This window comes from Gracilinanus agilis, chromosome 4 (genome assembly GCF_016433145.1).
Source record: "Gracilinanus agilis isolate LMUSP501 chromosome 4, AgileGrace, whole genome shotgun sequence".
Classification (NCBI taxonomy): Eukaryota; Metazoa; Chordata; class Mammalia; order Didelphimorphia; family Didelphidae; genus Gracilinanus; species Gracilinanus agilis.
The window spans coordinates 192054380-192077845 of record NC_058133.1 but is presented as its reverse complement, the minus strand read 5'-3'; the positions used below and the strand labels follow the sequence as shown (position 1 = coordinate 192077845).

At 36.3% G+C, this 23466-nt stretch overlaps 1 protein-coding gene across 1 annotated transcript; it reads right to left on the bottom strand.

Moving 5' to 3' along the window:
- Positions 1–1574: 1574 nt before the first annotated feature.
- On the bottom strand, positions 1575–23466 carry SMARCE1 (SWI/SNF related, matrix associated, actin dependent regulator of chromatin, subfamily e, member 1). The gene is made up of 11 exons (XM_044672164.1): positions 23403–23466; positions 21365–21416; positions 21142–21185; positions 18037–18141; positions 10498–10578; positions 10221–10352; positions 9958–10129; positions 9015–9187; positions 7609–7710; positions 6253–6553; positions 1575–1802 (listed from the first exon to the last, which is right to left on the bottom strand). The coding sequence occupies exons 2-11, from the start codon at positions 21369–21371 to the stop codon at positions 1591–1593; spliced, it is 1329 nt and encodes a 442-aa protein (XP_044528099.1). The 5' UTR covers positions 21372–21416; positions 23403–23466; the 3' UTR covers positions 1575–1590.

Genomic DNA, 23466 nt, shown 5'->3' with positions numbered 1-23466 from the left:
TGTTAACAGCAGTCAAGAACAAATCTCTGAGGTACAAAGAAAAAGACACCCACTTTTTGTAGGGTCTGTGGGCTATTTTGTTCCTTTCTAAACAGAGGGGTGATCCGGTTAAATAACTATTAAAAAAGAAATTCTACTTTGGTTATTAATGAGACACTCCCTTCATACAAATGTTATGTAATTGCAAGTAATGAAACCAACCAAGTTGTGTGTTGCAATCCATGTATTAAAAACACTATTTGAAAGATCAAAACATTTTATTATATTTGAAATTTTAAAAAGAAACGTGTGCCATTGGATATGCCAGTATTTATTAAAAGTTTCCTTTTTTTGTGAAGGAGATTCATCATGTACTATCTTAAATCTAATAGTTTCCATGAAGTTTTATCAAAAAGATAGGCTCTGACCTAAGGAAATCTGCAATTTGAGATTTTAATTCTAATGCAATTTAAAAATTATATGCCACAATCTAAAAAAACTTAATGGATCAACTCCTATCTGATTGCTTTCAAATAGGCTAATCATTTCGGGATGCCTGCTTATTTTATATACACGTACATAAACGTCTTGTGATGTCATCAGCATGGGCAATTCCCAGTATGGGACCCCCTTCCTTACCCAGTAGACTGCAGTTTTTAATCTCTGACTTGTTAAGTCCTGGGGAATTCCCTCAGTCTCTAGGGGTGAAGACACTTGCCCAGAGTCAAACAGCTAATTGTAGTCTGGCTGTAATGAAATCCAGATTGTCCTGGCTCCAAGTCCAACAACACTCTACCCACTGCACCACTAGGTCTCTTTATTCTATACAATGAACTTTATTTAAATTGGCTAGGTTTGGGATCTTCTCCATCTTTGGAAAATTTAATAAAAAAAGTCATTTCTTAAACCGGATGAACTAACTGAAAAGAGATCTATTCTTCCCATGATATCAAGCTTGGATGAATTACAGTCAACTACATGACATGACATGTCTTACATTTTCATATCCTTGTGGAGTGACCCATTTCACTAAAGAGCACTTCTGTGGCCTAAGGGGGCAGTCAGTAGATAAATACAGCCCAGGTGTGGGCTATGAGGCCACTCAACTTCTGAGGTACACATCTCTGAGGATACTTCGCTTTCTCAGGAGCCAAAACACCAATGCGTTGTAACACATCTAGCTGTGTGTAAATCCGACTGGGAACCAGGAAGGTTTAAAGCTGTGGCCTTGGTCAGGACCCAAGTAAAACATGGAAAGGCATCTTTAGGAATCGAGTCTACAGCATCAAAAAAGTTAATTCTATAAAAAAAGATAAGAAATTCCTCCTATCCACCTAAATTTTGAGGCTTTAAGTAGTCAAGGATAAAAACAAAGTCCGAAGAAAACAGTGATCTCTACATAATTGCAGAAGAAAGGCCATTTTACCACGAGGGATTTCATAGGTAAGTGGTCCAGTAAGTAGTCTTTGGTGATGGACAAAGAGAACATATACACAAACCACAAAACACCATTAAAACTCAAAAACAGTTTTTCATAAAAAAAAAAACAAAAAAAACCCCAAAAAACCAAAAAACACCAAAAATTCAAAACCACATGGAATTAGTTAACATTTATTCTTTCTTCTCACTGTCCTCTGGTGCAGGATCTGTCGAAGGCTCCTCCACTGTGGCACTGTTGCTCTCTGAACCAGTGTTGCTGTCACTAGTACCTTCTTCTGCCATGCTATCTACTCCCTCTTGGCCACTCTCCTTATCTTCAGGGGTAGATGTTCCTTCTTCACCATTCTGTTGACTTTCTGTAGTTTCTTCTGGGTGTGTCTCTTCTGCAATCAGATATTTTTCACTATCAGTTTGTGAGTTTGAAGGCTAAGATTTACTCTTCCTAAATACACTGACAAGCCAGACTTCTTGGGGTGAAATGTATTAAAGTAATTATAGGTCAATTACTGTACTTTGTTATTAAATGTAAAGGCTATTCCAAGTCTTAGATGGAAAATTCCAGAGAAATAGACGACCAATACTTGGTGACTGCCTTTTTCTTGTTAAAAACGAAAGAAAATGGCCTTTGGTATAACATCTTATCAGTGCCATTTTCTTCAGTATTTCCCCCCATCAGAATTCAGTATATTCTCACAAAATATGAAGATAAAAGTTTAACAATTTCTATAAAAAATTTGAGCTGAAAGACTCTCGAGAGTTCCTTTTACTCATATAAAATAGGGCTCTAAACCTCAAGTTAGCAATCTATTATTCTGGCCCAGGTCTCCTCCCTAACAACTATAAATTCAAAACTCTTAATCACAGGACACTATGATGAGTCTGAATTAACCTGAACTTCCATTTTACCCTATCCTGAACCCACTACCCTTTTTCATTTTTTTTTTACTACAACACTGGCTAGATCACCTAGTTCTACCCCACCTCCAACTTAAGGGAGGTAAATTTGTGTATTATCCATGTGCAGAGGACATGTGAATCTTTTCTGCACTGTTCCAATTTTAGTACATGTGCTACTAAAGTAAGAACAGATTACCTGGTTCTTACATTTTCTTTCCCTTTCTTTTATGACACACACTAACTAGACTAAAAAAAAAAATATAAATTTGGAAATAGCAATATAAAGGATATATAGTTTTAAGTGTTCACAAAAAATATATATATCTATACAGGTTTACTAGGAGCTTAGAAATTCATGAATTTGTCTTTAATGATCTTAGAAAATGAACTTATCCTCTCTAAGTCAGTTCTTTATTTGCAAAATGATGGGATGGAGGGAGAGAGGAACAGAATGGTGAGAGAGGTTGGACTACATGGCTCCCTTTGTGCCCTAAATCTATGAACCTATGAATTAGGAGTCTTTGTATTCTTTTTTTCTTTTAAATCACGCAACACATATTTCCACATTAGCCATGTTTCAGCTCCCCCCCCCCCCAAACAAGAAAAAAAAAACAACTTCAGTCTGTACTCTTAAGTCCATCAGATCGCTATTTGGAAGTGAATAGCATTTTTAATCTCTTTTAGAACTGTGGTGGATCACTGTATTATTGATCAATTAGTAATGTTTCACAGTTGCTTAATTTTATAACATTGCCTTTACTGTGTACAACATTCTCATTCTATTCATTTTACTTTGCATCGCTTCATATAAATCTTTCACGGTTTTTCTGGAACCACTCCCTCCAGCATTCCTTTTTTTTTTCTTCCTTAAAAATCCCATACCTCTTATCTTAGAGTCAATAAGTATTGGTTCCAAAGCAAAAGAGTAATAAGCACTAGGCAACTGGGGTCAAGTGACTTGCCCAGAGTGACACAACTAGGAAGGGTCTGAGGCTACATTTGAACCTGGGACCTCCCATCTCTAGGCCTGGCTCTATCCACTTAGCCCAACACCTGGGCCCCACATTATTTCTTATACCATAATATCATTGCACCACAATCACATACCACAACTTCTTTAGCCATTCCTCAACTGATGGGCAGCCTTTAAGTATCTCATTCATTGTTAACCACAAAGAGTTGCTATAAATATTTTTGTACATGTGGATCTTTTTCCTTTGATCTCTTTGGGGTACATAGCCCAAATATGGTGATACTAATATGCATAATTTTATAGCCCTTTGGACATAATCCTAAATTGTTTTCCAGAATGCCTGGATAGGTTAGAATTCTACCAACAGTGAATTAGTTACCCTTTTTTCTCATGTCCTTGTGAACATATCATTTTCCTTTTGTTTTATTAGCCCACCTACTAGTTATAAAGTATACCTGATTTCTTCAATTATTAGAGATTTAGAGTATTTTTTCATGATTATTGATACATTTCTTTCTCTGAAAACTACCTGTTTCTATCCTTTGACTATTTATCAACTGGAGAATGGCTTAAAAAAATAGGGGAAAGCTAGATGGCTCAGTGGATTGAGAGCCAAGCCTAGAGATGGGAGGTCCTGGGTTCAAATCTGACCTCAGCTACTTCCTAGCTGGGTGAAACTGGGCAAGTCACTTAACTCCCATTGCCTAGCCCTTACCACTCTTCTGTCTTGGAACCAATACACAGTATTAATTCTAAGATGGAAGGTAAAGGGTTTTAAAATTTAAAATAAAATAAAAAAAATTTTTCTAGATCCAGTTCCCTAGATGAGAAATGAGAATTGCATAAGAGAAACAAGTTAAAAATTATTTCTCCCAGTTTCTTGCTTTTCTTCTAATTTTGGTGACCCTGGTTTTGTTTGCACAAAACTTAAATTTTAGGTAATCAAAAATATCCATCTTACCTTTTGTGATCTTCTCTCTCGTTTGGCCATGAATTCTTTTCCTATCCATAGATCTAAAAGGTAATTTCTTCCATGCTCCTCTAATTTGATAATAACACCCTCTATGTCTAAACCACATATCTATTTTAATCTTATTTTTTGTGAGATGTTGGTCTATGCCTAATTTCTTCCAGATTATTTTCCAGTTTTCCCAGTAGTTTTGGTCACACAAGTTCTGGCTTTAATATCTGGGATCTTTGGGTTCATCAAACACTACGTTATTGGGTTCATTTTGTTTCGTAGGTTATGTACCTAATCCATTCCACAGAACTATCAATCTTTTTACCCAGTACCAGACAGCTCTGATGATCATTGCTTTGTAGTATAGTTTGAGATCTAATTGTTATAATACTGCTAGGCCCACTTCCTCTGTATTTTTTCCCATTAATTACTCTGACATTCTTGACCTTTTGTTTCTCCAGATAAATTTTATTATTTTTTCTATCTCTATGAAGTAATCCTTTATGACCCCAAATAAGTAAATTAATTTAAATTTAGGTAGCATTGTCATTTTTATTACATTGGCTTGGCTTGCTCATAAGCAATTAATGTTTTTCCAATTATTTAGATTTTTATTTGTATGGAGAATATTTTGTAATTGTTGAACTGAGTCTTCTGAGAATCTGTGACTCTGCCATGATTCTCCATAAGCCTTTGGAACCTCATCTTAAGGTGTCCTGCTTTGCTCTGGCCAAATGTAAGATTGGCCCCTCATCCTATGCTGAAGCTAGTCATCTGAGTCTCTCCTTTTCTATTTTCTATATTTGTACCTTTTTACTCCAGCTACTGAGATTAAAATCCAGAACTTCACACTATCCCAGCAGCATAAGTATCCTATTCTCAATTTCAGGAGCATACTATCAATGTGCTAATAATGACTATTTTTCATTCCTCAGGGGATATTCAAGCTTAATGGATTTCTGTCAAGTGACTAAACAGGCAAGAAAATAATTCCACAGTCCCACTAACTTATTAATTTTAGGGCCTGGTCTCCCCTTCCTGGGAGGGGGATGCGTATCTCACATGATTCAGGAAGCAACTTTATATGTTAAAAAGATCCCATAATATTGAAGGTTCACAAATATCCATGATTCTTTACTGCTTCTGCTATTGGGCCAGAAAAAGCTTATGTATAAATGGTGAAATGGAAAAAAAGAGCGTGTGTTTTGATTATTGGTAAAATTAGATAAGATTCTGATACTCAGGTTCTACTTTAATCATGAGGTATGTTTTACTCTTCAAATTCGCCAAGATCAGAACATGTTCATACCAAATAATGAGATGTAGATAACAAAAATTATAATTTTACCTACCAAGAGGACAATATTTACTTTTCATATGTCAGATGAGGACATAAACATCTGAATATGAACTCCGTGGGTTTAAAGATTACCTCTTTCACTTCTTACAATCAAGGTTTAGGAGAAAGAGTAGGATGGTCTCTAGTTGCTTGCTTTTCTTATGAATACTTTCATATCCTGCCTGTATTTGGATAGGATTGGTAGCAGGAACAAAGTAGCAAAGGGTCAAGAGAACCAGAAAGTTTTAAAGTGGTACAATCACTGGCCTTGGAATCAGAAGGCCCCAGGCTCTAGTTCTACCTTAGAGTGTGTTCCTCATCTCTGGGCTTCAGTTTCCCCAATATGTAAAATCAGAACTAGGTGGCTTCTGGGGTCCCTTCTAGCACTAGGTCTAGGAATCCTGACATTTTATCTCAGGAGATACCTGTCATTTTATACAAGAAAACTAAGATTAAAGATAATGTAATTGCAATTACTTTCTGAAGATTTCTGCAGAAAGAAGGGTTCAATTTGTTTGAAAGTCTTTACCTTTCTAGTTTTCTCTAGATAGTTTTAGAAGGGGAAAATCTAAACACCATACCCCACAACCTACATTTAGAGGTGTGTGCTTTGGCCTCGCTGTACAGGGTTTCAGAGAGTGTCACAGAGACAGATGGTATTACCTGTCTCCATCGGAGTGGTTTCCTCTTCCTTCTTCTCATCACCTTTGCTAGCTGTCTGGTCGTCCTCGGCAGTGGCAGTGGTAGCAGTGGTGGTGGTGGTGGTGGTGGCAGCAGCGGCGGCGGCAGCAGCAGCGGCGGCGGCAGCAGCAGCAGCAGCAACACTAGTACCACTTTGACTTCGCTCTGCCTGCTCCATCGCTTCTTTCTCTCGTTCCTCCTGCCGTTTGCGGGCTTGTTCCTCTGCCTGGGCAATTTCAGCTGCTATTTTTTCCATGTCTACTTCCACTTTTAAGCTGCATAACTATAATTTGGGAAGAAAAATATAGCCCTATTTGCCATGTCTCACTTTAAATCAGAAAATTTGGCTCAAAAAATGGGTTTAATGTATACAAAATGTTATATTGAATACCTAGAAGAATGTGTGAACTTAGCCCTTCTGCTAGACAAATCACCACTGTTTCTAGTTATTTGTCATATATTTACCAGCTTGAGAAGAAAAAACATAAAGGTTCATGGTCCCAAAAGCACTCTCATAACTGATATTACAGAGCAGTTGGTAGTATCATGATAATGAAACACAGGAGTGAACAGAAGATTTCAATTTCACAGTTTAGTTACTCAATTCTAGATTTTTCTAGTCATGATGGGAAGGGTCACATGTGAATCACATCTGATAAGAACATACAGTAAATACACTGAAAACTCTTCATACTGATGCATACTGTTTTTCATATAGTTTTACTATAGCACATAAATATATTTAAACAAAAATCTTATTTCACTACAAATGGGCAGTTTTAACAAACTGGTGGTAAGCCGTCCCTCTTTCAAGAGGGGATAAAGCTATAGTAATATAATAACTTTTAAATACACTTTCTATCTGGATAACAAATCTAAAACAGAAGAGCAAGGGCTAGGCAAACAAGATTAAGTGATTTGCACAGGGTTGCACAGTAAGGAAGTATCTGAGGCAGATTTGAACCCAGGTCCTCCTGGCTCCAGGCCTAACACTATCCATTGTCACCTAGTGGCCTCTTAGTAAAACAAATTTCAAGAATGGTAACACTGGGTAGTAGATGAAGAGCTGACCTCAGAGTCAGAAAGACTTGGCTTGAAATCTTACTTGGGACATGCAATGGCTATATGATCATAGCAGTCACTTTGCATCTCAGTGTGCCAGGCGGCTCCATATGGCCAAAGATAGCACAACATCTGTTGCCAAATTGGATTTGGTGGAGTTTTCCTCAAAGGGATTTCCCTATACCAATGAAAATCAAAAGTTGCTTTCAAAATAACAAAGAAAAAACAACCACCCAATTTCCTATTACAAACAGAATTAACAAATCAAACTGTTACCCTTTTGAGTTCGTTGTTAAAGGAATCTGTACTTTCTAAAAACTTTCTCTTTTTTTCCTGGTGACGTTCTTCTATTTGTAAGAGTTCAGCTTCTAATTTTCTCTGTAAAACACAAGATCTGGACTCACAGAATGTCTTCCAACAACCAGATGAGCTCCCTCTTCTTTCCCCATCCCCCTCAAGCCAAAATTTGACTATAAAAATTCAGCTTGCTCTTTTCCCAATGGTCTCACCCAAACCCATACCCCCTTTTAAAAACAGAATGGCATTATAGAATTTGAATTTTTCACTTTATTCTTTTATGGTATAACATAGCCTAGATGATATTTACAACAATGAAATCAGGAGTGGGGAGTGAATGTGGAATCAGTATGGTATAGTGGAAAGAGTATTATACTTAAGAATAAGAAAAGACTTGGGTTTGATTCCTGTCCTTGGTACTTCCAAGTTGTGTGATCCTGGATAAATAATCCAATTGCCCTCAGCTTCAGTTTTCTCAATTGCAAAATGGGGATGATAATAGCACCTATCTCACAGCGTTATTGAGAAAAAAAGGAGATAGTGCATATTAAAGCATTTCCAAGAACTTAAAGTACCACATAAAATGGCAGTTATTACTAATGCTGTTTTTATGCCATAGTCGATTATTAACTTATTAACTTTCAACCCCCCCATGGTGATTTCTTTAAAGTAAAATAACTTAAACAAAATATCGGTTAGTAGGGATCTAAGGTAATCTATATTTTAAAAATAGACAAATTTTCATCATAAGGTATCATACTATGTTTTTTTTTGTTTTTTGTTTTTTTGTTTTTAAAACAAATCCCTTACCTTCTGTTTTAAAATCAAGGTGGGCAGTGGGGGGTGGGTGATGGGGGACTGGGACACAGCTGGGTAGTTCAGTGGATTGAGAACCAGGCCTAGAGGTGGGAGGTCTTTGATTCAAATATGGCCCCAGCAACTTTCTAGTTGTGTGAGCCTGTGCAAGTCACTTCACTCCCATTGCCTAGCCCTTACCACTCTTCTGCCTTGGAACCAATACATAAATCAAGGCAGAAACTAAGGCAAAAGAGCAATAAGGGCTAGGCAATGGGGGTGAAGTGACTTGCCCAGGCTCACAAAGCTAGTAAGTATCTAAGGTCACATCTGAACCCAGAACCTCCTATGTCCTACTCTCAATCTATTGAGCCACCTAGCTGTCTCTATATACTACAATTTAAAATAGTATATTATTATGTACTGAGTCTCAAGGGAAGCCCTAACCCCTAACCTCCCCCAAACCAGAGAGATTAAATTGAACATATAGGCATTCTACATGTACCTTCATGCACAATAGAAAATCAGGTCAGCTACTGCCCAGCTCTATTCAGAAAGTGATGAATACTTTCTGAATAAGTAGTTTTTACCTGGTGGACCATTAAGGACTGAACTTGTCGTTTAAGAACCTGCATTCTGGCCGTGGTAACCACTGAACGAACATCTGGTACCACACTTTCACTTAATATCTCACTGATTAAACGGTGGTTTCTCTGGAAACGGGCAGTGGCTGTGTGCTTCATTGAAAAACCATCATCATAGTCTGCAACAAACAAGATGTCTATGAAAATGCTACTCACAGTCAGAAATATAGGGCAGCATTGCAAAGTCAACAATTAATAACCCAGTTAGCAACTATTGCTGGGCTCTTCCAAGAGTGCTATGGCACAAAGTCATGCAATGGCTACTCTCATGTTAAACACAGGCTAAGACATGCACAAGTAACTAGTCTAGGTGTGAAATTTTCTACAAATTTTTATAGAATAATGGAAAAGAGAGTAAAAGAGTTGGCTGAAGATAGAAGTTGGGAGATGGAAGTGATGTCATTTTGTTCTGAATCTGTGTTTCACTCTTGGTAGAGGCTTAAATTAAATTATTTTGAAGTTAATATAGAACTTTTATTTTTGAAATTTCCTAACATTATAGTATAATAAGTGTCCAATTATAAAATCAAAATATAATTTGTTGCTTGGCTTCCAAAGCTCCTGGGAAGAGCTAACGTCAAACACTATACCACCTCCTGCTTTTCCCCTTTAATTCATGTCAGGACCAATCATAGGAGAACAACAGGTACCTGTGCCAGAGGCCCTTCCCTTCTCTTTTACAAACATTCAATAAGAAAATCTTGATCACAAACTGAGAAGGTTATCAACTTCTGAAGACAAAGAATTAAAAAATTAGAAAACAGCAGCAATTGTACTTTTTTTTTTTTTTTTAGCTCCCAAAAGGGAAGCATTAATGAAAGGCCCTGTAGGCTTGATGCTTAATATTTCAGCTCTCCCATTATTTAGCTGAAAAATCCCATCCTTTTACCATCTGGATCTTCTGCTGGTTGGATGCTCATATAAGGTTCTCCTTTCTCCATTCGGGACTGTCTCTGTCGACTTTCCTCCTCTAATGCAGCTTCAGCTCGACTTTTTGCATTGATGTAAGCAAGGTATGCAGGTGAATTATGATAGGCCTTCATAGATTCATTATACTCTATCTGCAATTTAAAAAAATTGGTTTTTCACACTTGTAATTAAAATATCCAAATGATTCATTCTGTGCTCTTACCCTGTGCCCTGACACATTACCTTTTCTGCTTCGTATTCATTCAAATATTCTTGTTTCTCTTCATCAGTAAGGTCTCGCCACATCCCACCAATGATTTTGCCAATCTCCCATAACTTTAAGTCAGGATTGGAAGCCTTTACTTGGTCCCAAACCTTAAAAACAACAACATTTATACTTTTAATATTGGTAAAAAGTACACATGGGCTTAAAAGTACATTTGGGATTGTAAAAAAGAGACATATAAACCAACACTTAAAACCAGACAAAGGCTCTAACTTCTTGGTATTTTGTACCCACCTTTCTGCTGTATCTCATATAGGGCATCAGAGGCTTATCTGGTGGCTTTGGGGGTTTGGGAATTGTAATGCCAGAGGAAGCCTGTAAGAAAAAAAAAAGAACTGGATAATCAGTTGCAAATAATAGCATATGGCAATCTGGAAATAGACATATAAAAAAGTATATTTTCTATTTGTCCTTTAATATTAGATTCAGTTTTCTCCACTGAAAGCTGCTAACAGTCTTCACAATAGCATCAGAGACTCAAGAAAATGTCTCTGAAGATACACTGCTTTGCCAGCTTTAATACTTAAGCTAAAAAGGTGGTAAGGAGAAAAGACAAAGCAGCATGAAATAATCTAGACATTAGAATTTTAGATACGTCAATGACTTACATTTGAAACACCAACTGGCATCCTACTCCTGTAATTTACAAACATTTGGTTCCAATGACATACAGTCAACACTTGATTATCTGCACCAAACCCTGAGCCCTCTCAGAACTTACCCAGACATCCCTAGTCTGCAGATATGTTGCTTTGACATTATTTCGTAACTACTAGTGTAGTATTTGGACTTAAAAAAAAAATCACACCAACAACTCCAGAATAAATCAATAACCCAAATCTTTACTTACCAACCTTAGAAGCCGAGTATCTTTCAAATCTTGATTTTATACTTGGGTTCCAAAAAATCAATGGCATAAGCACAGGATAGGGATATATGACTACATGGAAATTCAAGTGAAAAAGCTCTGAGGGGTTTAAGAATGTACAGAGTACATACATGTGTCAACAAAGTGACACAGCAACCCAAACCCTAGGATCTTAGGTTGCCTTACATCCAAGAGTGTTTGGAACAAGAGATCCTAGTCCTATTGCTTGCATTGTTCTGAATGATGTTTGGTTCTAGCAGACTTATTCGAGGAAGGAGACTGAGACAATAAAGAGCAGGAGTAACTAGAGTGGGAAAACCATTTCATAAAAGGATTAAAAAAAAACAAGAACAAATAAAAAACAAGCCTTATGGTCCGTCTTAGAATCACTACTGTGTATTGGTTCCAAGGCAGAAGAGCAGTAAGAGCTAGACCAGGGGTCAGCAACGAATGGCTCTTGAGCCATATCTGGCTCTTTTGCGGGCCAGATATGGCTCTTTCTGCAGGAGCCATAAAGTCAATTTTTTTTCAGGGGCTGTTACAGGAGCACGCACTGTGAGCACTGTACGGCTCTCACGAAATTACATTTTAAAAAATGTGGCGTTTATGGCTCTCACGGCCAAAAAGGTTGTCGACCCCTGAGCTAGACAATAGGGGTTAAGGGACTTGTCCAGGGTCACCCAGCTAGGAAGTGTTTGAGGCCACATTTGAACCCAGGTCTCTAGGTCTGGCTCTCAATCCACTGAGCCCAGCTGTCCCCCTAAAAGGATGTTTTTAAAGAGGGATATGATGATAATCTTCAAGTATCTGAAGGACTATACCAGTTAACAGGATATAGAATAAAGTTCAAATCTTCCAACTGAATAGGAAAAATATTACAAGTATAACAGGGAACTAAAGGATCAGGGCTCTAAGATATTTGGGGAGTGTAAACTATGTCAACTTTAAGAAGCTCTATAATACACAAATGCTATTTTCATGTAAACTGTAGAGAAGAGGGAAAGAAAAAGAGATATGGGAATAAAGGGAAAAGAAGGAAAGAAAAAGAAAGCAATGGAAGGGGAAAGGGGGAGGAAAGGAAGACTCATTGTAGAGCTGATAACCGTATTAGATAGCTGAGGACTTCTGGTCCAAGACGCTATTTTGGGACCCCTGTTCTTGGAGGAAACTAAGTGAACACTGGCTCTGGAGTTAGGAAGATCTGAATTCAAATATGATCTCAGACATTTACTAGCTTTGTGATTCTACTCTGGCCTCATAGCACCTACCTCCCAGGGCTGCTATAGGATAACACAAAACATTGGTAAAGCAAACAGTGACTGGCACATAGTAGGTACTTCATAACCTTTCTCTGAAAGTAAGGTTTTATTTCAAGAATTTCCTGTTACAACAAAAACTATGGAAATGGCAGGAATGAAGGAGTGATCTCAAATTCCAACATATAAATATACTACATCTCAAATGTGTAATTTGTAAAATTCACTTGCAAGTTTGATATGCTGAATATATTTTCTTTTTAGAAACAATGTAAGTAGTAGGTGCATCCCTGTGAATTAAAAAGATTAAGGGAATAAACAGATTTTACAGGACAAACTGTATTTGGTTGCTTTTAGTAACTGCTTCAAATAAGGCTAACTGGCAGACAATGAATTCCTACTGAATTGAAAGGGGTTGGAAGGATCCTATTAGGCAACAGCTTCTATCTCTATAGCATCTCTGGAAATATATACGTACTTCTTCCTTTGATTGCCTCCACTCTGGTGAAGACCATGTCATCTCAAGCCTGCAGTAGTTCAAAAGCCTGGTAACTGGCATCCCTGTCTCATTTCACCCTACTCTAGCCCACCTTTTGCTCAGCTATCAAATTAATCTTCCTAAATATATAACTGAATCCCCCACCCCTGCTATTCAATAAACTCCAGTGGCTCCCTATCATCTCCAAAATCAAACATGAAATCCCATGTTTGACATTCAAAGCCCATCACTTCCTAGTAAAAAAAAAAAATCTTCTTATACCTAACTGCACCCTTTCCCCTCATACTCTGAACCAGTAATACTGTATTATACTGTACAGTAATACTGTGATCCAGTAATACTAAATCCTCCCCTGCTGTCCATTGAACAAGATATTCCATCTCTAGAATGAGCATTTCTGCTGGCTATCCCACTGCCTGCAATGCCTTCCTTTGTCTGTCTCCTGGCTTTTCTCAAGTCTCAGCTGAAATTTAATTTTCTATGTGAAAACTTTTCCTGATTCCCCATGTTAATCCTGTTGGTCCCATTCCCTCGGCTGATTATCTCTAATTTATCCTGCTTATATCTTGTTTGTATAATTATTTGCATCTTGTTTCTGCCATTAGACTGTGAACACCTTGAGGCCAGGGACCTTGCTACTGCCTTTCTATCTCCAACCTATGCTGTACCCAAATTGTGAAAATTTTAACCTAAGTTATTCCTAAGTGAATTGGGAACTTTTGAATATTAAAAGGGTTTATCTCCAGAGTAACATATCCAAGAAATTACCTACATATTCCTAAAAACTATTAATCAAAAAAAAGGACATATGGGAGTTCTTTTTTTGCAACTTTGTGCCATGTTATTTTAAAATACTTCCTAGGAAGCAACTAGGTGGCTCAGTGGATAAAGCCAGGCCTAGAGAAGGGAGGTCCTGGTTCAAGTATGGCCTTTATAAACTTCCTAGCTGTATGACTTTGGGCAAGTCACTTAACTTCAATTGCCTAGCCCACAGCACTCTCCTGCCTTAGAAGCAAAACTTAGTATCAATTCAAAGACAAAAGGTAAGGGCTTTAAATTAAATACTTCTATGACAAAATCCTAAAGTTTCAGCAAATAATAATATCATTCCAAGCAGAAACTCACAATGCTACATTGCTTGGGCTTCAGAGAAGGAAATAAAAAAAAAATGAGGTAGGAAGATGTCAACACTCCAATATGTCTAAGTTTTTAGAAAGAATTGCAAACACTTTAAAGATCAAATTGTGGTGGTTTTTATCTACATTAGAGATCTAGAGGATTGATCTTTTTTTTTTCTTAAGGAAGCACACAGAAAGTTTTCCCCACTAGTAAGTGGATGATTTGCATAAAACACTGTAAAACCCATATTAAGAACTCTAAGGAAATGAGCTGTTCTTGATAGCTGTTTTTTGGTTGGCTTAGGGTTCACCCAATGACATCTGTCATGTTTTCAAATCTCTTGTTTTGGAAGATATTTAGATAATCTTTAGATAAATACACCTAAAAAGAAGATACCTTTTCTTGATGACTTTGAGTTATTACTGTGGTATTATATTGTGGTATAATGAAAATCTCAAGGCCCTTTGTGATAGGTAATGCTGATAGCTGGGCTGTAATTGTTCCTCTCAGCCTTTCTAATTCTTTCTCATTTTGGAAACCAGATAATCAACCTTAGCAGAATTACAAGTAAAAGAAAGTCTAATAGGCTCTGAAGAAAGTCTTGAAGACCTGTCCCAGGAGAAAAATGCCTGAGTTTTTTTAAAATATGGGGACCTTTTCTTGCTCAGAGAAATCCTTTCAGTTATCTCCTAGTTTTCATATGATTAGGAGAAATAAGGTATTTATTGTAGAACTATTTTTAGAGTGTACGTACTGATAAGATGAAATTTCTGGCACAACTTAAATTAAAACACCTTAATCTTTACTATGAATCATTTTTTCTTCACAATTTTTTGAAACCACAATAATTAGAATTTTTCAAAAAGGTTTTACCGTTGCCTATAGAAATTCAGTATTTGTTTTATCTAGAGGTGGACCAAACCTTTTATATTATTGAGGAAGAACTAAGGTCCACAGAGGTAACTTGTAATCTGCCCAAAGACACAGGGCTATTTAGAAATAGAATAAAGTTTGGAGTTGAGATCTCCCAATTCTGAATTTAACCCCATGGCTCTTTCCATTTCTATCATTTCTGAGGGAATTCCTAGAATGGACTTGTATCCTCAAATCTTAAGTGGATTTTTTCAGACTAGAATATAAAAAGAAAGTTATAAGCTTAGAGCCGCTAAAATTTTTTTTTTTTCTCGGTTATTTCCACTCTTGGACTATAGCAGGCACTTACAACATGGAAATTCAGAAAGAGATTCTCCAGTATAAGTGGACAATCAAGAAGGTTGTGGTTTTAAATGGAGCAGCATTAGTAATAAGGTAACTGAAAGAACACAGTTTAAAGATTCAGAAGACCTGGATTAAGATCCTATTTCTGTCTTTAATTAAAACATCATGCAGGGTAACATCTTTGGGTCTCAGATTCCCTATCTGGAGATTTTTAAGTATTCATATCACTTATCTCACAGGTTGTGGTACCAAAGGAGAATATAAAAGAAAGCCTGTCAAAGATTGCCATTTTTATGTTTTCTCAGGTCAGTTTACATATGAGAAAAAAGGAATTTCAATCTCCTACCTGCCAATCATGTGATCTATTTGTATTAGGCCCAAGGATCCTCTTTTAAAGAGGGTTTCTTTATCTTTATGGGGTCCTTTGAGATGAATTGTGTTTTCTCTTTGCTCAAAGCATTGTAGTGTGTTAGAAAAATTGACTTTGGAGTTGGGAGACATAGGTTTTGAGCCCAGTTTTTTCCATGTTTATGGTCAATTCATCTAGGCCTCAGTTCTCGTCTTACTTTCTAATATTCTAATAGTCTTGACACATCCTAAAAATACTTTAAAGATGAACATATTCATGCTGTTTCTGGATCTTTCCACTGTAACTTTTTTTCCCATTTGGTCTGAGGGCTCTGAAACAATTGTGCTTTTATAAGTCTTATAGCACTCAATAGATATGCCCATAGCAATGAAAAAGTACTGAAGCAGGTAATCATAATAGGTGATTTTTTTAAAATACTTTTTTTTGTGTGCTAGATTCCAGTAAGGGTAAAAACCATACAGAAATATAAAATCCACTCAGGACTGAACTTATTAAGGGTAACAGCAGAGAGAGGGTTAAATACTTTTAGAGACTGAACCAAAATTTTAAAGTAGTTTTGAAGAGAGGACCCACAGTTCATGTCCACAATGTCTGAAGCTGCTGAATTGAATTAATAGCTTTGTTTAAGGTGCAAGGCCCTATTAAAGCTTAACTAGTTAATACTTAAAATTTCTCATTCATAGGGGGAAATATAAAGAAACTATAAAAAAGAATCCAATGAGCCACAAATTCCTAAACTCAACCATTTACATACCAGCCTACCCTGGAGTCAGCATTCACTCCAAATGCTCTCTCCTGAGACATCAATCACCAGGATGGAGTAGGGGAGAAGGGGCTAGGGTTAAGACAGCAGTTTTCCAGCTCCTGATATGATCTTCAGTGTTCCCTCATTACTTGGTGGACAATGAATTCACATGTCAGACACATTCACTTTTAAGTATAATATGCATTTCAAAGTAAAAAGAAATCATTCTGAGATTACACATACCATTAATTTCTATTCCATCAGTACTGATAATCAAGAGCTGACTGTAGAACACGGTATCAAATTGATTATTCCACTGAATTTGCTGCCTGCATAACTTTCTGACAGTGTTTTGAATTAACCAATTTGGATTATGTTTTTCTTTTAATTCAATATATATATTATCAATCTTTCATAATCTTGCCACTTCAAAGTTATGCACCCAGGCTTAGGAAAACAAAAATGTACATAAGAGTTGTATGCATTAAGGAATGCATACACACATACACACACTTAGGATTCTCTTCTAAAAATACCACAAAATAGGCATGGCACATAAAACTTGATATGCTTGTGAAGTACAAATTATGCAGAAACAATGAAAAATCTGAGACAAGAGGAACCTATCAAGCTAAGGAATGGACTTAGCAAGATAGACACAAATTTTGATAATACTAAGCGTCCGCTCACAGTTTACTACAGGGTGAGAGGGTTTTTATTTTAATGGTTACCATAATCTATTATACTATCTGTAGCTAGGAAGTAATTCAATTGTAACAGCCATTCAGTGAGTAAATTTTAATTAACATTATATTTTGGTATTTGGAAATTGTTTGGCTTTTTGATTTCTTCCTTATTTATAAATTTACATTAAGGCCCTTTTGCTTCTTTAATCATTAAATTTATTTGTATAGGACAAGCCTCATATTGAATTTAATGGCATCAAATCCTGTTAGAGATAGATTAACCATCAAATCCTGTTAGTGAGACAGATTATAACATATTAAAGGTTGTTCATTTAAATTAAATAGCATAACAAGTTTTGCTTCTTACACTTTTCTCCCTACCTGGAAATAGATGTTCACATATGTTCATCAAATTTTGATACGAAAGATTTACTTAACAGAGGTCACATAAAACACTGTCTCTTATGAAATGAACAGAAGTTAGCCTCCTTTTGGTGACTGTTTAAGGGTCTGTTATTAAACCCAAAGAATATATGAACAATCAGTACACTGAATTGGAAACTGAAATATCAAGTTTCTGGCAAGACCAGGACAATGCTGTCTCTTACCTGACCTATTCAATGGACTTCATCTATAATTAGGAAACAGCTTCTTTAATCCCTAAAACATAAGATGAAATGGATATACTTCTCTACCTCAAAAGGAGACATTTCATCTGCAAAAATTTAAGGTTTTGTCTACTTTCAGTAAGTGAATTTGGTATTTAGGCTTCCTCCTACTGATCAAGTAGAACAAGTCTTTCTTTTGCTTGAAGTATTTTCTCCCCACTACTCCATTTTGGGGGAATGTAAAATATTACAATGGAAGTGCACAAAAAGTTGGAAAAAGCAGTTAGTTTTGCAATCAAATTGTTAAAAAAATGGCTGTATCCATGATTTGGAAGGATCCAATTGAAACCAATTCTGGTCAATTCCAGGTGTCTGCTGGATGCTGTAATAGTTGATTCTCCTACCGTGACCCGGCTGTTGGTGCCCGGGTTCCCTCCCAGCCTGTAGTTGTTGTAGGCCAGATGACTGTATGGATTGTATCCCACAAACCCTGGTGTGCTGGGCATTTGCTGATGGAAACAAATGAGACAAAAACACGAATGAGAAATGAGTTCAAACGAGGAAAACACAGAAATGAAAAATGGTCTGCATATGGCATGCAAAAGCAACCTGAACTTAAACAAGCAAATGATGGGTTTGTAGTTGGTTGGCTTTTTCAATATAGAAACAACTCCAATAGAAACCTGTTTGCAGGTTTGTTTTGTGCAAGTAAAGCATTTAGGTTTTATTACAAATTCAGAATTATTTTATAATCAATTAAAATGGGCATGGGTCTAAAAATGACAAACACATACATTCTAATTTAGGCTATTAAATGGTAGAACTCAGGGATATATGGTATTTTGAGACAAGAGGCCTGGAAACATGATACACCAGAGGTCCAGGAACATTTTACATACAAGACAGCACACTGTTTAAGCAATTATGTGGACACCACCAATGATGTCATCTACCAAACACACAAATAAAAACAAGCAATGGATCTGCTCTCACAATATATATAGATATAAAAAAATATTTGCATGTAAATATGAGAAATGACAAGCATCTGCTTAGCTAGGACTGGGGAGGTTCCCAATACAGGGGAACATACCTTGTGGAATTCAATGGATGTCAAACACATGATTTCAAAACAAAGACTGGTAAGAAATGCATGGATTTTGTTTAAACTTTCTTTTTGGGGTACGTTCTATTCTTTAAAAAAATCCAGTCACTTTTATAGGCTCCTTTTTCTTCTTCCATTTCCTCTTCTTTGATTCGTCTTCTAGAGCTCAATCCCGAACATTTTCCTGATTTTTTCTCAAGGTGTGCTACTTCTTTTGTCAATCCCTACATAATGGTCTTTTGTTTTCCTTTTTCTACTTAGTTCTTTGGTAGCACTAGACATGTTAAAAAATTCAATTCCTTAATTTGCAGCAAAAACATTGTTTTGTCAATACAGTGAAATGGGATCTTAAATGGACCTAAGCTCATAGGAGCCTCATATAATTATCAGTTAATATAAACATGATCAATATTCGTGAGAATCACAACAAAGATGCAAAAGGAAGATGCAACAGCGAGACTAAAAGTAATAAATTCTTTTCTTTTGAAACTGAAAACCAAAACAAGCTGACAACAACCATTTTATTTGAACATTTGATTCACAACTGTAGCCCTATATAATGTAGACACACAATTGATATTCAACTGTTATTAGTACAAAATAAAAATAAGTTTCAAAATATGATACTGTGACCCATCCTTAATGCCTGAAATACAGTGTAAAAAGAAATATTGAATTGAAATATTAGGAGAAGTAACACTGACCAACTCCTAGTCTTTCCTATTATGGAAGACGCAAAAAACAAATTAAGCAAAGCACAGAAGAAATGCAAATGTTAAGAGACGAAGTGCATTTATTCTGAGTAGTACATTCCAGTAGGAGAAAAGAAAATGAGGAAAAAGAGCCATTAATCTTATATCAGTCTTTTTAGTTATTGGAATTCTTACCATTCAATATCAAAAGAAACATTATGGTTATAGAAAATTATTTCTCAAAATAGAACACATTTTAGGAATAGAAACAAGATGTGATTTCTCAGTTGCTTTATTTAAAAAGAAACATTTAAAACTGCATATAACCAGATTTGAATCTTTACCTAAATGCTGGCTAAAAGGGACTGTTTCTATCAACAAGTTACCTCCACCAGGTTACAAAAATAACAGGAATTATTACAAGACAAAAACATAAAAAAAACCAAATCCAAAAAAACAAATTATAGAACTAAAAATAAGAAGCTGAAACGACATAGACCATATAAATTTCGACTAAAGTATACTTAGATTGTAAACATTTGTTCAATTTCATTTGTATGGTGCCACAAAGATAGCTTATTAATAACTGCTTTTTAAGGGAAGGGAAATAGACCACAGAACCCTCAGAGCCACATGTCTTTAAGACATAGAAATGTACACATTTATGACTGCTTAAGAGGTGTAGAAATTGTCCTGTTTGAAAGCATGCAATACAATTTTTAAAAGCATCTCACTCTACAGAGAACAAAAAATTTGCTAATAAATGTAAATAAAACATAGCTAATCTGAAGCAATAATAATTACCGTAGTGATTATCTAATAGAAGACACATTAGTAGCATCATTTAAAGAATCTACTGTTAGTGTGATGTGAAAGCTCAAAATAATCTGATATATGGGACAAAGGTTAATAATATTGGTTTAAAAAATTATATGATACGTAGGTTTATGATATAGCAAACTTCCTTAAACTCCAAAGAATCAAGTCAACTGAGCTCTGATCGAGATCAGATTTGCAATCTGGGCAATTACTTTCATGTTGCCTTGAGAATGGTCTCATATATCCAATGGGCCAAATAAAATACTTCATTATTATCTGTCAGACCAGTAAGGTATTATTTAATGAAGAGTAATGATACCATTAATCTAGTACCATTTGACCCATATGTAATACAGCCTTTCCCTGGACAGCATGAAAATGAAAATGTTTTTATAGTATGTTGCTATAAAACTAGTTATTTCACTGTTCTAAAAGACTACATAATGTGTGTGTGTTTTTTAAAGAAATATGGACAGAAGGGGATAAACAACAATCATCTGAAGGCAAGATTTTTTTTGTTTGTTTTTTAAGTGAAGAAAATGGAATTAGCATGGATAATCTCTAAGGTCCCTTTGAGCTTGACATTCTAGGATTTCTTTTAAATGACTGTTGCCAAGATAAAAGGTGAAATTAGTGTTCCAATTACCACTGTCAGGAATTTATTTCGCAAGTGATAGATCACTGTATCTTAGCAGTTTATTCTTTTAAAATTTCAGGGTTAGTTCAAGACAAGATGTGAAAAGATGTTAAATGTTTAGTAGGAAATACTATTTTTACATGAAATGTTTTCATTCTAGTTGCTATATTACTGAGTGATTGCTACTGGAAGACATCTGGGTTTTTGTAGCAAGGCCAGACTTGGCTATTACATTAACAAGAAAATTAAAACTTACTGTTGCAGGAGCTGGGGTGGGAGGTGGGGCATAAGATGGTCTTTCTGTTTGAAAGAAAATAAATAACTTCTTGTAAACAACAGAGATATAACACTAAGCAACAAAACTACCAATGGCCCTGTTTTGAAGAAGAAATTTGAGAAAGAATATTTTGGAATTCCCATTTGCTAGGGCATTAGTCCCTTATTCACATAGTTTGATAAATATAAAAAATGAAACTTACTTGACATTTTGGAAGATTAAGTTCTCAGTCCCTTAACAATGAACTTGGGACACTAAAAAAAAAACAACAAAACAACAAAGAAAATCAAAAGTATGCATGAGAGAATGTTTTCCTAAAGCAGTCAAAGAATATGATAAACAAAATAAGTGTTTCTGGGTAAAACAACTCCAAATTTTGCCTTTTTTCTTTTCTTTTTTAAAATTCTTTAAGAATGTGGCTTAGAAGCTTATTTTCCAGGATCAAAATGATAAATATACGTTATCGAGGGAAAAAAACAGCAATTGGACAAATGCAAGTTTTTTTTTTAAGGTTTATCCTGAAATTCTATGAAATTGAGTAATTCTTATTTCAAGAAACATTTGCTAGAAACACAATCAAGTTTAAAGATGTTCCTCTTAAAATGATAGGAAGAAAGAATATAGTTAGTAGTTGCTTTAAATTTACTATTTTGCAAAGTGCTCTTTATTTGTACTATTTTGAAATCAGGGAAAGAGTAAGAATTTCCACTTATGGGAAAAATTTAAACTATTCAAAAAGAGGGGAACCTATGCTATAAATCAAGAGCACTAGATCTGAAATCAAAGGTCCTAGGGATTTTAAATCACAAATCTGTCCTATGACTATAGGAAAATCATTTAATTCTTTCTGGGCCTCAATTTACTTCTCTTACAAAAGGACAGGGTCAAACTTGATCAAGAGTTTTCAATCTGGGGTTCATAAACTTGTTTAAAATTTTTTTCTGATACATGTATTTCAATAGAACTGATTTCCTTTCCTTCCTTATAATATGTATTTTATGAAATTAAAAATAATATTCTGAGAAAGCTTTCCTATACTGTCAAAGAAGTCTATGACACACACAGAAAGTTAAGAATCCTTGGACTAGATGATCTCTAAAGTCCCTTGCAAGTCTAAACCCTATGATCTTTTATACTTTTAAAAATTAGCTCAAAGTTTTACTGAAATAGTAAGTGTTTCACTTTATTGTGTACCTGGATGTTGAACAAAGTATAAAGTAACTTTGGGGTAGACTGGTACAATAGAAGGAGTTCTGTCTTTAGGAGGACTTGTGTTCTAATCCCACATCTATTACTGCTATTATTTACCTATGCTACCTTGGGCAAATCATTTAATTTTCCTAGGTCTTATTTGTAAAACGATGGGGGTTGGAGGGGAGATTGGATTAGATAGTCTTTGGGATCCCTTCCAGCTCTTGATCTATTAAGTTATGATTGTTTGTCTTAAAGGAGATGTCTTATTTTAACATGCAAATGGTGAAAGCTTAAAAAAAAAAATCAGAAAAAATGACAAAGTTAAGGATCCCTTTAGTAAAATCCCTGATCATTTCAGGCTAATTTTCACCCAGCATCACACCCAGTGACTGCAACGTGGAATGAATGCATCAGACAAAGATGACTTTTTTGGAGGCATGTATCACCTCAACAAGGTTTTTTAGGACAAGGGAAGGGAAACCATGTCTGCAACGGAATGAGCATCCCTGGTGGATCTAGCCTCAGTTACTCTAAGGATTTCCCCGCTTTTATGTAAGAGAAGCAAGCAGATATTATGCCGTTCTGGCTGTGGAGTATTCCTTTATTTAACTCCATTCAGTGACGCTGTCACTTTCGAGCCTGCTCTGCCCAGCAACAGGGAGACTTCACTCCTGGGATAGAATGCAGGAATCGGCCTGCTTCTGGGGGCTTGGGGTCGGACTGCGCTTTCCACTCCTCTACCTCAGGTTCCACAATTAAATTCCCTCAGGTAGAAGACCGACACAGATAGATAGAGTGGCTATTCTGGGGCCGCGGCCTAGCGAAAGAGAACCGATTTCCCGTCTCCGGTCGGCGGGCTTGCCGAGACCTCCGCGGCTCCAGGGACCATTCCAGCTCAGGCCTCTGTAGGCCTCACCACCTCCACAGAGGTTCACTGTGGTCCCCGCCGCAAGAGTTTGGCCCCAGGCTAGGGGTAGAGGCAGGAGCGCCGCGGGACTCTCAACCCTGGCTCGAAGGCGCCGTTTTCCCAGCCTAGCTTCACTTACCCGGGATCTGGAGAGAGGCCGCCGCCGCTCCGGCTCCTCTTCCTTTGTCCCGCGCAGGCCCCGC